Source organism: Anopheles moucheti, chromosome 2 (assembly GCF_943734755.1).
Source record: "Anopheles moucheti chromosome 2, idAnoMoucSN_F20_07, whole genome shotgun sequence".
In the NCBI taxonomy this organism is placed as follows: Eukaryota; Metazoa; Arthropoda; class Insecta; order Diptera; family Culicidae; genus Anopheles; species Anopheles moucheti.
Window position 1 is genome coordinate 5,101,050 of NC_069140.1, and position 16,128 is coordinate 5,117,177.

A 16,128-nucleotide genomic window follows, 5' to 3' on the forward strand; every position below is an offset into this window, starting at 1 on the left:
GAACCCACCAACTGTCACTTTTAACCTAAAAACACACTCATTTTACTATGTGGATCCTACCGAGACTAGCAGCGAGATCAAAACTTTCCCCAAAAGTGCTGCAATCCCTCCCAAAAAAGGTAACATTCAATCCTCGCACAACTGCCAACTTACTACACATTCCGGAAGTTTTGCGCCATTTATTAAGCTCCCAAGAACGGTGGCTCCCCTTTTTCTTGCCGTCGGACAGCGGACGCTGTCAGCGTGGGGGCTGTCAGTTGGGCGGATGAGATTTGGCGTAGGAATTGATGAAAAAAGTTGTACTTCTTAGAAGCTGCAGTTACTGCTGCTAGGACTAACTAATCTTAGGCACGGTTTCATTAATCTGCGTTCAAAGTTACTCCATCATCGCCATCAGCGCGTGGCCACAACTTTCTCAGGTTGTCTGTGGTTATTGGTTTGTAAGAGATGAGGGTAGAAAGGAGAGCGAGTCGTAAGTCTATTTACTTCACTGCTTCGATCTGAGAAAGATAAGTTGTTGGGTTCCGTCTGTGTTAGACTATCAATGGAATTGTTTGCGGTAATAGTGGCATTTTTGTTAAACTATCTTTTAAACTGCTGGCTCGTAAGTTGGAATACTCGTCTCACATCTATCTTTAAGATCTTTTTACTATACATAAGCTTTGAGTGGACAGTAGACAATTACATTGATGTTGAAATTCATGCAAAAGCACTCCAATAGGTGATATTGCCGCCTGGGAATACTTTTCATCACCTGTTTAGTATCTATTGTACGAAAGAGATCTATTGCCTCAACAAATTAGCTTGAATGTGTGAAATTATTTTATTATCAATAGCATTCTTAAGTACAAAACATTCTTTAAGAAAAGTAGCTTAACTTTTCAAAATTCATCAAAAATTTGTTTTACTTCTTAAAAGTTTCGTTTTGAAATTTCTTTCTTTTCTGTGATGGGTCAAAATCGTAGAATATACTACTCTGTTGGATCTCTAGAATATCTAAAATATTTTGTTTTATGCTCAACTGAAAACAGGAACTTCGATGAAAACGTGAAGTTTTCGAATTTAAACATTGAAGTTATGGGCCTATTTTCGAATGTTTTATAAAATATTTAACATCTATTTTAATTAGCAGAACCAGTATAAAACTGTCGGAAGGTTCACATATTTTCCGTTCTAGAAATAACACTTTTAAAATATTGAATCTCTTAGCGAGCTCTTGACTGCCGAACCCTGATTGGATTACGTCAAATATTTTAATGATTTAATATGCTCTTGATTTATCTCCCTTTTTTGTACCGTCACTCATCACCGCGTTCTATCTATCTTTCCAGTATCATCATGAACGCATCTGCCATACTAGGGAGTGGCAATCAGATTTATTCAGAAGTCCACTCTTTTAAGAGCTGTTGAACATGATGATGCGTTCCCACAACTACTACTGCTACTACTGCTACTACTATCTTCATCTTCACACCACCGAAGAATGAGCCACACGCAATCGTTAGATGATCGTGGAAGTAAGCGACAGCAGCACACGAAAACACCCGCACCAATATCGTTGCGTCTCGCCACAGCATCCACGGTACCAGCGACGGTAACGGGAGCGACCGGTCGCTTTGTGACGCCACTCAATCGCACGGTGGCGGGCCCCCCATCTTCAGCCTTCAATCTGACCCGAAGCGTGCCAAGTCTAGCGGCCAGTGCTGCCAGCATTGGCAGTGCCGCATCGCATGTGGTCGCCGGCAAAAGCCGCACTATAGCGGCCAACGACAGTGAGCTGTTGGAGTCCGGCAGTGGCAGTGCGTACAATTCAGCACCGGATGATGGGCGATCGTCGAACGATTCGCTGCCGTTTACGATCACGTCGACGATCAACTTTGCAACGGAGCAAACGCTATCCAGCCCCGGCTATCCGGCGTCGTTCCCCACCGAGGGAAGCTCCCTGTTTGGGGGTATCGTTGCCACGACCACCAGTGCGATCGCGACAGTCGGATCGATCGATCCGACTGCACGCCAGATCGAAATGCCAAAAGGGATGGACGAACACTTTCTCATCGCCAACTGGCAGGATTGCGTCGTTGTGATACTGTTCTGTCTGCTGATCGTGGTGACTGTGATCGGTAACACGCTCGTTATACTGTCCGTCATCACGACGCGCCGTCTACGCACGGTTACCAACTGTTTCGTGATGAGTCTGGCCGTGGCCGACTGGCTCGTCGGTATCTTCGTCATGCCTCCAGCCGTAGCGGTCCATCTGATAGGTAAGCGAAACGTCACTACCATACGGTACCCGGCCGGTTTTAATGTGGCGCATTATCATTTCGCCGGCTGTAAATTGTTTGTTTGTGTTCGCCAACCATTCGCCGATTCTTGCTCAAGTGTCATCTCCTCATCTCCACTCGTGCACATCGTCGTCCCTTCCTGCGATTCTTCTGATCGCGCCCACAGCACACGCGATACAATTATGGTGCGTTCGATTGCCTGACGAATGGAATGTTCGGTAAACATTCCACCTGATACAAGTGTAAATAAACAACAAAACTCTTATGATACACAAACACAGACGTGGGCAACAGCCGGTACAAATCACATGCCATTCGATAGCGAAATCTTCTCGAGAACTATCGATATTGGGTCGTTCGTGTAGCCAAACGATGGACCGAGCCGTGTACCGAAAGTTGTCAGCTTCATTTGGAAGTTTCCCATGACCCGCACCGGATCCGGAACAGAAGTAGTTTGTGAATTGTTCCCCATCCTCACCACAAACACTAGAAATCCTTGAAATCGGTTGGCCTTGATTGCTTACCGAATGTCGTTGACGTTCGCCGCAACGAGATCGGTTTTTGGCAAAAGTGGAACCCCATTTTGTATCCCGCCGTTAAGCGTCCCCGGAGCGTAAACTTCTTCCGTCCGTAGGTACGACGTGCGGACCGTGTCCGCAGACCTTTGGCCATCAAAAGCAGGGAAAAGTAATAACAAACAAAAAATAACTTCCCATCTTCCTGCTAGTGGTTTCAGCGGCACAAAGAAGCGAACGTTTCTATTTACAATCCCTGTCGAATGGCATTGGAACGAATCGTCCTTGTATATTAGACGGGACGCAATCGGATAGGTTTTTTTTTCAGGAGCTGTCTTCCGCTGCGGTTTTGCTGTTCCGCTTTACCAATACCTTGCACATGGCAAAGACATCTCCGCGTGACCCTTTTCGCTCTCAGGAATGTGAAGTTGATAAATTGAATTACGAATCTTTCCCAAATTCACGACGAGCTTCAATTGATATTCGGCAGTCACGGCAATAGTTAAAAGTGTTTTCTCAGCAAATCCCCACAACCCACGGTAATGCTGAGAGCATCGGAATTGATGATGCTTAAATGATTGTCAAATTTTATAGCATTGCGGGCAATTCGCACCATACAGCTAACAATAAATATGTCTACGTTAAATCAAACTACCTCGTAAAACCGTGGCCCGATTGCCTGTGGGTAAGTTTTCCCTCCGCGATATCGCTAACGCAGCAACCTCTGCTTTTGTGAAATCACTTTCAAAATCCAACTGTACCCTTTCCTGATGGATGTATCATGTCGATGGTGCGTTTTAATCGGGCTCGTGATTTTACGAGAGGGTTTTCACCGCCAAGACGTGCTACGGCTGGCATGTCTGGGGCCCGACCAACTCGTAAAAACATTATACGAGTGCCTGGTGCTGGTGCTATTGATTTTATTTGCCCAAGTGCCCGAGTTCCGAAAGTTCCCTTCGAGCGCCGACGTTTAGCCGGATCATTAATTCAAGCAACAACCATTTTGGCCACTGACATAAACATGCAAGAGACATTAGGAATAGGTCTCCTGACGATAAACGGTGCGTTTTATGCATGACGTAGACGAGGACGAGGAGTAAGTGACATCATTGCACAAAGTGAGGTTAGTTGCGGCTGTTTTTGAGAAGAGTTTAGAGCAGCCATAAAAGTGCTCAGTGTTTGAGTGAAAAATCAGCGACATTTCATTTTCGATTCAGCTTCTTTTTAGATGTGAAAAGCAAAAAACAAGAATCTTCCTAATGTGCCAATCCTTTTAAATTCAAACGATCGTCTTTCAACGGTCCGTTTAGATAAAGGAGTTCAGAACTCCTACATAGTTCCGAGACCATTCAACTCATTCGTATGCATGCACATATATAACTGCATTTCGATTTGAGGTTTCTCCCACAGTTCGTCATGCCGTGATGCTATTCAGTTTAATTTACTCTCGACATTCCAATTTCTTCTAATTATATAACCGCTAATTCGTTCGTTCTGCAAAGTGGCTTCGGTCGGTTGCATCGCGTAAGTGCATTACGGTGCTAAATTACATCGCGGTGAACGTGGACACACTTCCATCGCCGAACCGTTTGCCCAGTAGCCCCCGAAGCACAGGTGCTATTAAACTTCGCCACCGTTCGAAGACACCAAACACACGCGGAGCGAGGGACCCACCGGTGGGATTAACCGGCACGGAGTGGATGACAAAAAGGTCAACCATTTCATCGATGCGCTTCGCTTTTAATCTGCCCTAAGGGCGCTGCAGTCACGTTCTGCAACGTGCAACTTTTTGTTCGTTCGCTTTCATTGTTGCTCCTTTTAATTCAACCCCATTTCCCGATGGCGCTGGCAATCGTTTAAAGACTTTTCTGTTGTGGTTCCCAGGCCACCATTAGTGGAACCACCGTAATCGGTATCCTTACACTTGTGCCACATGCTTCGGGGTCGTTTCGCAAACGGTGGTACTGCGATACTAGTCGCACATAATTCTTTCGCTCGCCGGCCACATTTCATTCCTACTTTTCAGATTCCACAGCAATCCGACGGAATCGAGCCATTGACGGCTCCACCGTGCCCCGTGCCCGTTCCATCCATTGCGACATGATAGGTGATATTACTTTTAAAGACAAACACGACTGTTGCTTCGAGTTGCTAAGCAAGTTCTTGGTGCCACTCATTTGTGGAGTTGGTGGCATTAATGCCACGGAATTGCCGTTGTCGTACTGCCAGCAAATGTCCTGGCTTTTCCGCTCATTTTCCACCCAGATCCAACGCCACGGCAGCACATTTTTCACCGCTTCGTGCCAGTTTTGTTTTCTTTTGCCAATTTTTATTCATTTTCCCGCTTTCTTCTTTTCTTCGCAGGGTCCTGGCCGCTCGGATGGGTTCTGTGTGATATATGGATCTCATTAGACGTACTCCTATGTACAGCATCAATTCTCAGCCTTTGTGCCATTAGTATAGATAGGTATGTACTTGGGTGGTGGTGGCACGTGTTTGAATGGGTGCTTTTCCTTTTCCTTTTCCTTCTTTTCCCCGTTGTGCTGTTCAATGTTGTTCATTTACGCTGCCGTTAATCTAACCTTTTCATCCCATACATTCCGACACATCCTGGGCGATGGTGCGATATGGTATCGCTGTTTTGTCAGCAAGCGCGACTAGCGTACATAAACCGACGACAGGTGCCGCTTGTTAGTGAGTGCTCACCGTGTAATGGCTGACGAATTCCACATATCGGAAGCTTTTAACACACACCGGTGTGACAAGGTGTGACGTGGAGTGGAAAATCGCCCCAAATGCCATGGGTGCGGCCGGTTTTTGACGTTACACTTTTTCTACTGCGATGGCGATATGTTGCGATGGCGATGGTTGCCGTTTAACGGCGTGCCGTGCGTGGTCTATTCAGTTTGCTAGCGGACTATAAATTATAATACGCCACTCGGGTGTGTTTCGTTTCACTGCGAGCCAAAACGTGGCGTAGCGTACCAATAACGCTTGCGATGAATATTTCCAGTACACTGAGAGCATCTTACAGGGGTTGTTAAAGAGACTCATATCGCGAATTGGGTACTAAAATCGGATATCTTTTTTTTATTTCATTTGGACTCTAATGTTGGGTAAATGTTATCAGCGTTAATGGTAGCAAAACAAAACGCTCATTGCAAATGGGCACATCACAGAAGCCGCAAACATATCTCTCGATCGCAAGCCAGACGGGTTTGTGTACCAGAAGAGTCGTAAAGCGAAAAAGAACTCCCGCTCGCATACCCATCATATCTACCGATGGGCCGACGAAGCAGGCTGGGGAGCGCAGGCTGTACAAACAAAACAACAGTCGGCCTGCAGTTAGTGATAAAGCTCAATTGGAAAATTGCTGAGCCCATTATGATTTGGCCAGCATACACGACCTTGCCCCATCTAGGCGAATTCTTCCCGGCAGGCCCTTTCCTTTGTGTCGGACAAATTGCTTCATCAGCAGACGGTTCCGGTTTTGGGGAGGGGCGGGCAATTGGGCGAATAAGCCTGCTTGGACGATTTGCCGCCCGATAAGGTGGTACGTGTGTGAGTGTGGGCACCATTTGTGACTTTCTTCCCGATCTGCTCTGTTCTGCGGTTAATGGATATGGTGCGTAAATGTATATTCCAGCGTGCCGTTTATGGGTGAGAGAACTGTGCAACGTTTGAGAGCGGAATAGGAAGTCCAATCATGGAATTGTTGCCCGTTTTTGCTCGATTAACACATTATTAACGCACGCCATATGACTGGGATTGCGGGTGTATAAATAAATGAGCATGTCGCCGGAATGAGTACAATCGATATGAATCTAATGCTGCCCGCAATCAAACCAAACTTGCTTGACGAAGCTTTAAATATCGATCAATTTCCGGGGAATTGTTCTCACTTTTTTTTGCGACTTGTTTACCATCTGCGTCAGAAGAATCGGATCGTGAGCTGTAATATAAGTGGCATCGCAAGATTGTGTTGAGTTATTGAATTAAAAAGCTCCATTGAATCATTGCCTGATTACGCTAAGGGTTTCAAACACCCAACTCTACTTAATGAAGAATGAGAGAAGGGACATAAATTCCGCACGTTTAAAATTGATATAATTATCATAAACCCTTGAGCAGTTTTAAAGGGAAGATACACAGTCGGGAATATTCAAATAAACAAAGTACTTTTTTTTATTTCGAAGCTTAAAGTTTCAGAAACTTTTGACAAAATTAGCAAATAAATAAACATTTAAATATTACAAAAAATATGAAATTGTAACTCAAGGATCGTCGGGAATCTCTAGACGACTAGACATTATTTCGTTCAAGGATTTGTCTCGAAATAATTGTTTGTGTATCATTGCTTGGATGCAAATTTTTAGCTGTTTTAATTTTAAATCTTCTCTTAATATATTGTATTGTTTTCCAAGTTATCCAATGAATGATTTTAATATGAATTCATTAATCTTTGTTTTGAAAACAACTGTGAATGAATCTTTCTTTCATGAAGATCTGCTCAATTCCATCGAGCTCGGTGCTTAATGCATGCCTGGTTCGCACTTGACGCCCGTGCCGCGTGCCACTAGCAAACAACATGCATGGAGCGTTAAGCACCGAATAAATTACAGCCATATTATACCACATAAACTACCGTGCCACACTGGTGGATGTAGGCTATGAATAATTTCCATCCAGCATCCATACATTCGGGGCTACATTCGACATGAATGAATACCAAACGGATAGCAACGCAATGACGATACGGAAATGAGCCAAGAATTGAGGTGAAAATGAGATCTCGGCTCATTTTGAGCGAGTTAAGCAATGCTGTTTGAGCGTTCACACGACCGCACGCGCCTAGCAGCGTTGGAAGGCATCACCTTCGTGGTGCGTGGATGCAAATGCCAGTAATAAGGGTATCTGCCCTGGTTCCGTCTCAAGATTGGCCGGATGCCGAGGAGCCGTACCATCATTCACACGGATGAGTTAAGACGAGCTAACCGTCACCGAGGCTAACGATGATAACGAGCGAGATAATGTGCGTCCTGAGTACGGGAATGGTACCGCAAATTGATTTACATCGCACCGTTATATCATTTACGTTCTCTCATCACATTTGCGCCTTCTTCCAGCGCGGCACAGCATCTCCAACCTGGGGCCCTGTAGGGGCCGTAAGCTCAAAAAAAGGACAGAAAACTAATTCCATGCTTAAGCGCCCTCCAGGCGAAGGGTCACACTATAATGAAACTGACAAAATGAAGGTCTTCTTGCTCGGGAAGCACTCTTGAAATAGATTAAGATGTGCAACTAGAATTTTGGCCCAGCTCGACAGGAGCCTCAGTACATTTCGAGGATCATTTTATTCGCACGCTTCCAATCCAACGCTACGGAGCCCCGGAAAATCACCTCGAGAGACATAGTTCGTCCAACTTCGTTATAAACTCTTATTCACGGGGCCAATCGAACGTCTAATTTAATTAAAAGTATGCTCTCCGGAACGCTGTTGACAGTGGCATGCTTCATGGTAATGATGATGGAACAGTGAATTCATTTAGTCGAAAGTTGTAGCCCATCCTTTCCAAACAGTTCCTGCCACGGTAAAGATGAAACTTTCGTGCAGCAAATTTATGTCCCGATAAGTCGCTGCGTTGTGCATTGTTTTGCTGCGGAGCTCTCACAGTGCTTAACCGTGTCATGCAACGGCACTTGGGGGTTTTTCTATCCTTTCCACACGGTATGTTGTTTACTAAATTAGGAAAGTCTATTCCGTAAAACCCACGGTGGGTAGCATGCCAACAGGAAGAATTCCTGAATCCACAGCGCCACGTGGCGATGTCTGCAGCAAACCGCAAGCAGACTAATTAATCAGCTTATCCGCTGTATTTAAAAGCTCCACCGCAAGGCAAACGACGGATTACACGCGTGCATTCCACGTCGTGTTGTCGTGGCAAAAACCCGCAAAATTTACACCCGGGCCCCGGGAGCAATTGTTGCCACCCTCATTAGACGACGTCCGGGAGGAAACAATTCAATCGTGCAGCGCCTTAAGCTGCTCCGCAGTGGTTGCCGCAGATGTCGTCCCACGATGGGTACGGACCCGGTATTTATCTCGCACAATCCCGCTTGGGACGGGGAGCACTTTTAAAAGTGTAGTGCGACGGAGCACGGCAACGCTTGATGGCAATAAGCTTCGCGGTTACACTTCGGATGAATGTTGTTGCAATGGACGATTTAGCAGCTTTGCTGCTGGCGCGGTTGAATGCTTTCGAGGGATCGAGCGCCGGGTGGGCAGTAAATCCCAAATGAACCGATCGAAAGCACCGAACTGAATTATTCAACACGCGTTTGTTGATTCGCGGAACGGAAAGTCAATAAGAATGACCCCGTTTCGGTGTACCGCGGTTCGGTAAACTTCAAAGCGGTGTCGGTATCGTGTAATTGAGTGATACAAATGAACATCCCGCAATCTGTTCTCAAGCATTCATTAGAGATCGAGCGGGAAATTGTTTGGTTGGGTTATATCACTTGGTTGCAGGAATTAATATCACAAATTGATGAGCCTGTTAGGACACTCATGAAGATCTCGACGCTCAAATCAAGAGTTCCAGTTAACAAAAAAAGTTGAATAACTTTGGGTTGATATAGTCCTTCCTACCATCCAGTGCTTTACTATACTTACTTCAACTATATAACCGGATCAACAGTCCCTGTTCGCAGTTCCAGTCCAGCTGATAGCCACTGCGCAACCATCGTTAGATGGGACTTCGGGATTGCCCGACTCGCGGGGAAAATTCCATACTTTGAGATTTATTCGTCCCTTCTGTTGTTTACATATTTATGATCACTGCTCGTGAATCCTAACCATGCTACTAAACAAATGATTAATGCAGCAAGCGTTTCCTGGTCGAACCCCAAACCACTTTCGTTGGGCGACGCTCAAGATTTTTCCTGGTGTTTTCTCTTTTTCATTCGCAATTGTGTATTTGTTTGTTTTTATGAACCTTATAGAAAATATTTTTTTAGCAACTGAAGTTGCCATTTTGTTTTTAGTTATATGTTTTATGACAATTTTAGCAAATATGACACATTATGTCTGAAGTGTTATAGCGTAAATTTAGAACTTCTCTAATAACTGATGCATGTTACTGTGTTGTGCTCAGTATTCGTAGGCGCGATGAACGAATCGAGGTAATTTGTGCCCAAATTATGTCTATGGAATTATTTTCCCATTCTTTACCGCTGACGTACGGCCACCTGATTAATATCTCCAAGCCACCCCGATGTCGTGCAGGTTCTCTTTGTTTGCAGTTAATGTCAAATTTATCAAATCCTTTCCTGTTTCATATTTTTCGGCTGGTTAATGGGACTTGCTAGCTAGCTAGTGAATGGTGTGGTCCCTTCTGCTGCTAATAAATTCCATTGAATAACTTACTTAGTGCTACGACCCTGTCAATTATTCTAATTGTCTGCCCTGCTTCGGCTGTTACACATGTTACAAACAAACACTGATCGTTAGTACGCATGTAATCCTTGTACATCCACAGATATCTAGCCGTAACGCAACCATTAAATTATTCCCGTCGCCGGCGGTCGAAACGGTTGGCGCTGCTGATGATCCTGGTCGTATGGGTGCTGGCACTGGCCATCACATGTCCCCCGATTCTCGGCTGGTAAGCGTCGCAAAAAATCGCCTCAACACCGAACTGTACTGCTTCGGGCTACTGCTACTGTAACCGTTTCCATCTGCTTTCGTCTATCCCACCAGGTACGAACCGGGCCGACGGGAGCTGGACCAGTGCCGCTACAACCAAAACGAAGGCTACGTCGTCTTCTCGGCCATGGGCTCTTTCTTCATTCCGATGACGGTGATGGTGTACGTGTACGTACGGATATCATGCGTTGTCGCCTCCCGGCACGATAAGATGACGGAAATCGAAGTCCACAAGGTACGCCCGCCGGAACGCTGTTGTCTTCGGTGCGGATTATGGCTTAGCCCGTGCCGGGGTACATCCCGCCCCGTGGACAGCTGTTGAATACTAATAGAATAACCGCTTGTGTCTGCTGGCTCGAGGGCACGTGCCCGGCCTGAGCAGTCGGGTTCTGGAGGTCCTTTCCGGTGCACACGGACGGAAGTCCTGCCGAGCAAACATTCAAATTTATTCTGCACAATTGTTTGTGTTGAAAAGAAATCATGATTTATGAAACGAGCCGTTTGCCACGTTTGCGCGGCAAACAAATTTCATGTTTACATGCCATTTGTTGCGTGGGGGTTTTTTTTCTTTTTTTTTGGCGCGAGAACACGACTTTATCTTTCCACTTTGATCCTGCCAGCAGACGGGATCTTACGGCTTTGTTTGCTTACGATCCCGACCGTTTTGGGCTCCACGGTTCCCTGAACGGAAGATTGTTTATCTAGGCAAATTTCACTATAAAAAGCAGTATTTTTGTGTTTCGTTTCTTTACATAATCCTTTGTCTATTTCTGGCCGGAAAGCTCATGATGTAAGCGACATTCTGATGAAGTAATCCACAATACGGTGTGGGAGTGTGTTGGCACTCGCTTAGGAAAAGTTAATTTATTAGCCATTAAATATGATGCAGCATTAAGCTACTCTCTCGCTCTCTCTCTGCCAAACAACATTCATTATCACGCCAGCGTTAAGCTTCCTTTTTGGTCAAATCACTAATTAATTGCTAATGAAACTTACCACCCGTTAAATCGAGGTTCACTGATACCAAACTGATACCAAATAGGAATTCGGGATGACAATGTCCATTTGCTTGCGTGGACTGGAGCGTTACGACACCGCAGAAATTGTGCAAGCTCATTCTGCTTAATTATGCGGCAGACTGCAGAGCACATAAATTTGGTCGCTTTTTTACCGATTCACGCTAATTATCTGGCCAACAACAGCGGGGGGGAAAAAAAAGGAACCCAAACGAAAGGTTCGTGCTCAGCGCACAACCTCGTTCGTTTGCTTATCGCTTTCGCCGAGGGCTGGTTCTATCATTGTGACTGTATTCCGTTTCCCCGTTTTTCACTTGATTACCATTGCATTTGCAGAAAAGTCACCGCATTCGCGAACCCGAGGAAGATGGCTATCAGTCCGAGCTGGATCCGATCCCATTGAGTCCGAAGCGAAAGCGTTCCTCGTCGCAGCTTTCCACCGCCACGACGACGTACGTCGCACAGCTCGGACCGATGCTGGACGACAGTGGCCCGTTGAAGCCGGCTACCAAACGAAACAACCACAAACACGGGCCCTACGAACTGATGGACATGAGTACGGCCGGTGGTGGAACGCTAAACAAAACCGCAATCCTTGCTGGGACCGGTAACGGCACAGGAGGACCCGCTGCTGATGGACATCAGGAGCAGCAGCAGCAGCGGCAGCGCACGTGCGATGATGGAACGGCTGCTCTTGACGCGATTGTCGATGATCCTGTCGTCGATCCCGATGGGCCCGGCAGTGGTAGCAATACCGAGAGCAATGCGAGCAATACGGGCGCTACGGCTACAGCTGGTGCCGTCTCGCCCAATTACAAACAACTTCCACCGACGGGCTCGGAGCGGTGGCCGTCGGGCAATAACGTTTTCAATCAACAAAGCCACAAACCACAATCCCATTCGATGGCGAGTTTCGTCCCGAGCGGGGCTTCGTCGCCACCGCCAAACCAATCGCAGCAGCATTTCCACCACCATCATCATCATCACCATCATCACCATCACCATCATCACGAGGGACGGCCTACGGCAGCACTGGCGGCGACGGCGGGCGGTGGTGGTGGTCTTAGACGGAACAACACGGTCAACACGTCCATCACGACCTCGACCTGCAGCACGGTGCAGCTGGTGGGGGGACGGTCCGGTGGCAACAACATCCGCATCCACCAGAAGTCCCTCTCGTCCCGCATCTCGTCGATGAAGCGGGAGAACAAGACGACCCAAACGCTCAGCATCGTCGTCGGTGGCTTCATTGCCTGCTGGTTGCCGTTCTTCATACACTACATCATCACGCCGTTCCTGCCGAAGGACTGGACCGTACCGAAGCTGGGCGAATTCTTCACCTGGCTCGGGTGGATCAACAGTGCAATCAATCCGTTCATCTACGCCTTTTACAGCGTCGACTTTCGGGCTGCCTTCTGGCGCTTGACGCTGCGGCGGTTCTTCCGCAACAGCGAGAAGGCCCCGTTCGCCAACATACACCAGCTTTCGATGCGTGCACGATGAGTTGCGAGCGGGATGGTATACTTCCCCCATCTCATTCGCGACCCGGGCTCCGAGATCCGCAATGCCTCGCTCCATTCATGATTGATGGAGCAATGGAGCGACCGTGGGCAGCGTGGCTCACCAGATCCAACCGTGGCGTCCAAACGGGGCGAAATTCCGAACGATGATGAATTTGCCCGGCTGGACGCCAAATGGATCGCATATCCGATTTGGTCAAATGGGCAATGACCAACGCGGGTAACGGTGGGCACGGCCTGGCGACTTTGAGGGCATTATGGTACGGACCCTCTGGCAAAGGTCCATCGGCTTCCTGTGCGTTATTGTTTGATCGTTTTTCCCCCGTCATCGCTTCGTTGGTAAAGTATTGTAAGATATAGTCAGTTAAAGCACTAGCTCTTAATAGATATTTTGGTCGATTGTTGATACATTTTAGAAACACACAAGGATTTCTTAATCTCGTCTATTGATTTTGTTGTTTTAATCGTCTCCAATATCTCGGGATGGAGCAAGAACCGCAAAGAATCATGTCCTGGAGAATAATAAATGGAAGTAGATTGGAAAACACGTTGTGGTAACCGGGACACGCACCTACTCAATCATTTGCTCCCCGGGAGGCCTTCAGCACGTACACCCAATTATTAATTGTGTTGCAACCAAGCTCCACACAAGAGCCACACCGCTCGTTAGTGTTCGATGGTTCGATGCAAAATGATTCACGAGCGGATATCGAAATCAATTTTTAAAACCGTAAGACATCTTTAACAAAGCAAATCCTACTACTCATGGTGGAAGGTGTGATGGAAGCATCCGCTACAAGAAATGCTTGGATAAAAGCGGGCCAATTTATGTCCCGAACCGGTTCCACCGTTGCAGTTGAGTCATGGAGAAAAAGGATTTACTTTAAAATGGACTTTAACAAGGTGTGCGTACCTGGCGAATGTCTGCTGACAGCTTTTCCAACGCTTTTCCGAGGCGATCTTCATTCGGTTGCCTTCATGACTGGTCACATTCATCATTGTGCACACACACACGGTGCGATGGTTTCTCCAGGTATGGCCACTCGTCAGGACCATGCTCTCGTGATTCTCGTGTGCTACAGAACACACACACACGCAGACAAAGAGCCAGAGCCCCACATTGCGCCACTCGTAAGAACTGAGGGCTCTTCTCACCTTGCTTAAAGCAGCTCTGTGAACACGTGATGAAAGGTGGCACCTTTAGCAGCAGCAGCAGCAGTACACACACACACAAACACACACAGCCAGATAAACAACGTGGCAGGAATGAAAATGAAGTGTCATCGTTCACATTTGCCGCCATTTCGTTACAAACCTTTTGTGTCAAACCCCATCCCCCCGCCCGCTTTTATTATACTGGTCGTGAGCTTTCCTTTGTTTGGCGGGCACAATGGTGAGTAAAGTGAATGTGAATGGGTGAAAGAAACGCCCGTACCGTCCAGTGTAGATGATTCCGCCCTGGTGTATAGAAAAGGGACAGCAAGGGCCTGTGCAACCAGGGCTGGGACTCCCGAGACCCAGTGAACAATTAAATAAAATGTACATTGCGAAGCGAAAAGGAAGTCACTCAGTCACGGGAAGCGTTGTGTGTACATCAATGAGGTGGTTCATTTGGATTATTTCCGGGCTGGACGAGCGACAGGAATTACACGCACCGTTGAGCAGAAGCATCCAGGAAACCAGATGTCAATAGCTAGCGAAATGTGTTTGTAGGGTCTGAACGTAAATAATGGCGTTGGCGAGTTGTCTGCCCCCTTGTGTCATCCATCATCGCGGGCGTTATTATTTTATAATTTTTATTTCCCAAACAAAACCCGACAGAATCGGTTTCGTCGATCGGTGCAAATGCAACACATGCATGCCTTTTGCAGTGTGTGTGTGAAAAAGCTCGGCACAGAAGCCGCTTATTGAAGCTTTGATGGATTCAATTGTTTGCTGGCGGAAGGGAATAAAAACCGTCCGTTTGGTACCATTGCGAAGCAGATTAAAAATCATCCTCCATTAAAATTTCTCCCAAAACAACAACGACAACGCTAGGGAAACTATCCGTGCAGATCAATAAAATATTACTTCCACGTTGTGATTTATGTGTTTTCGTTCGTTGTTCGTTGGTGGAAAAGTTAAAAGGCGAAAACAGATTTTTGGCGGATTGAAAGTTGAAAAAAAAACCTATATACTTTTGTTTTGTTTTTGGCACACGAAAGGAAGCCCACCGATAATGTCCTCGCTCGGTCGTCGATTATCAAAAGCACATATTCCGGCATTAACTTTGAAGGCTGGAACGGATGGATTGCGAAGGTTCCGGTAGCGAATGTCCTAACGCATTGAAAGTGAAGGGGGTGTTGGTAGAAGGGGAACAAAAATGCGACTAGCAATTTAAAATCTCCCGCATAACTAGAGTACATCGCCTAGGAGGATGGGTTGAACATGATGAAATAGATGCAATGAAGTGGAAAATTAAATGAAATAAAAACCTAAAACGACATAAACGATGGCAGCGCTGATCGGTCGGCTGAGCTACTGCTGTGAAGAAGGGTAGCACAAGCAAACGGGTTCCCGCCGCCATGTTGTCCAGTGTGATGGGTTCGAAGCGAATGAGCGGAACGTTACTGGAAATAAAAGATGCTTCTCCATCATCGTCATCACACACACACACACACACACACACACATACGTACGTACAACAGCCGGTAGACGGCGCGAGGAAAATCATTTTCTCAGCGTAAACAGCTTTTGTTTTTGTTCGAGCTACAGAAGCCATCTACCAGCCAGCCTGGTTTGAATTGAATAAAGAGGATTACTATGCCTAGACTAGAGCAAGTGGGGTGTGTGTAAGTGTGTTTTTATGCTAGTGTTTTGTACTAATCCCTTCGTTCCTCCCCACTCCCTTTCGTTCGCCATCCTTGCACGTATCCAGAACAGGCGTTGCAGGCAATCCGAAAATTCTTCAAATGCCGTACATACCCGGCCGGAGCAACTAAGCTGCTGTAGCGCCATTATCTGCCGCTGCGCTTCAATGTTGTCCCGCCCGTCATATTAACATCGATAAAATTGATATTTTCTCAGCACAGCGTAGCGGGAAACAGAATG

The 16,128-nt window shown here is 46.5% G+C and overlaps 1 protein-coding gene across 1 annotated transcript; it reads left to right on the forward strand.

Moving 5' to 3' along the window:
- Positions 1–1,438: 1,438 nt before the first annotated feature.
- LOC128299923 (tyramine receptor 1-like) lies at positions 1,439–13,350 on the forward strand. Its single transcript, XM_053036076.1, has 5 exons — positions 1,439–2,261; positions 5,162–5,264; positions 10,336–10,461; positions 10,557–10,737; positions 11,855–13,350. The coding sequence occupies exons 1-5, from the start codon at positions 1,484–1,486 to the stop codon at positions 13,019–13,021; spliced, it is 2,355 nt and encodes a 784-aa protein (XP_052892036.1). The 5' UTR covers positions 1,439–1,483; the 3' UTR covers positions 13,022–13,350.
- Positions 13,351–16,128: the final 2,778 nt, after the last annotated feature.

Bases quoted from the DNA above. Each gene is read 5' to 3' on its own strand.
- LOC128299923 (XM_053036076.1), top strand. From the start codon at position 1,484: ATGAGCCACACGCAATCGTTAGATGATCGTGGAAGTAAGCGACAGCAG. The intron at 10,462-10,556 runs GTAAGCGTCGCA...CTATCCCACCAG, and splicing joins TGTCCCCCGATTCTCGGCTG to GTACGAACCGGGCCGACGGG. The intron at 10,738-11,854 runs GTACGCCCGCCG...TTGCATTTGCAG, and splicing joins CGGAAATCGAAGTCCACAAG to AAAAGTCACCGCATTCGCGA.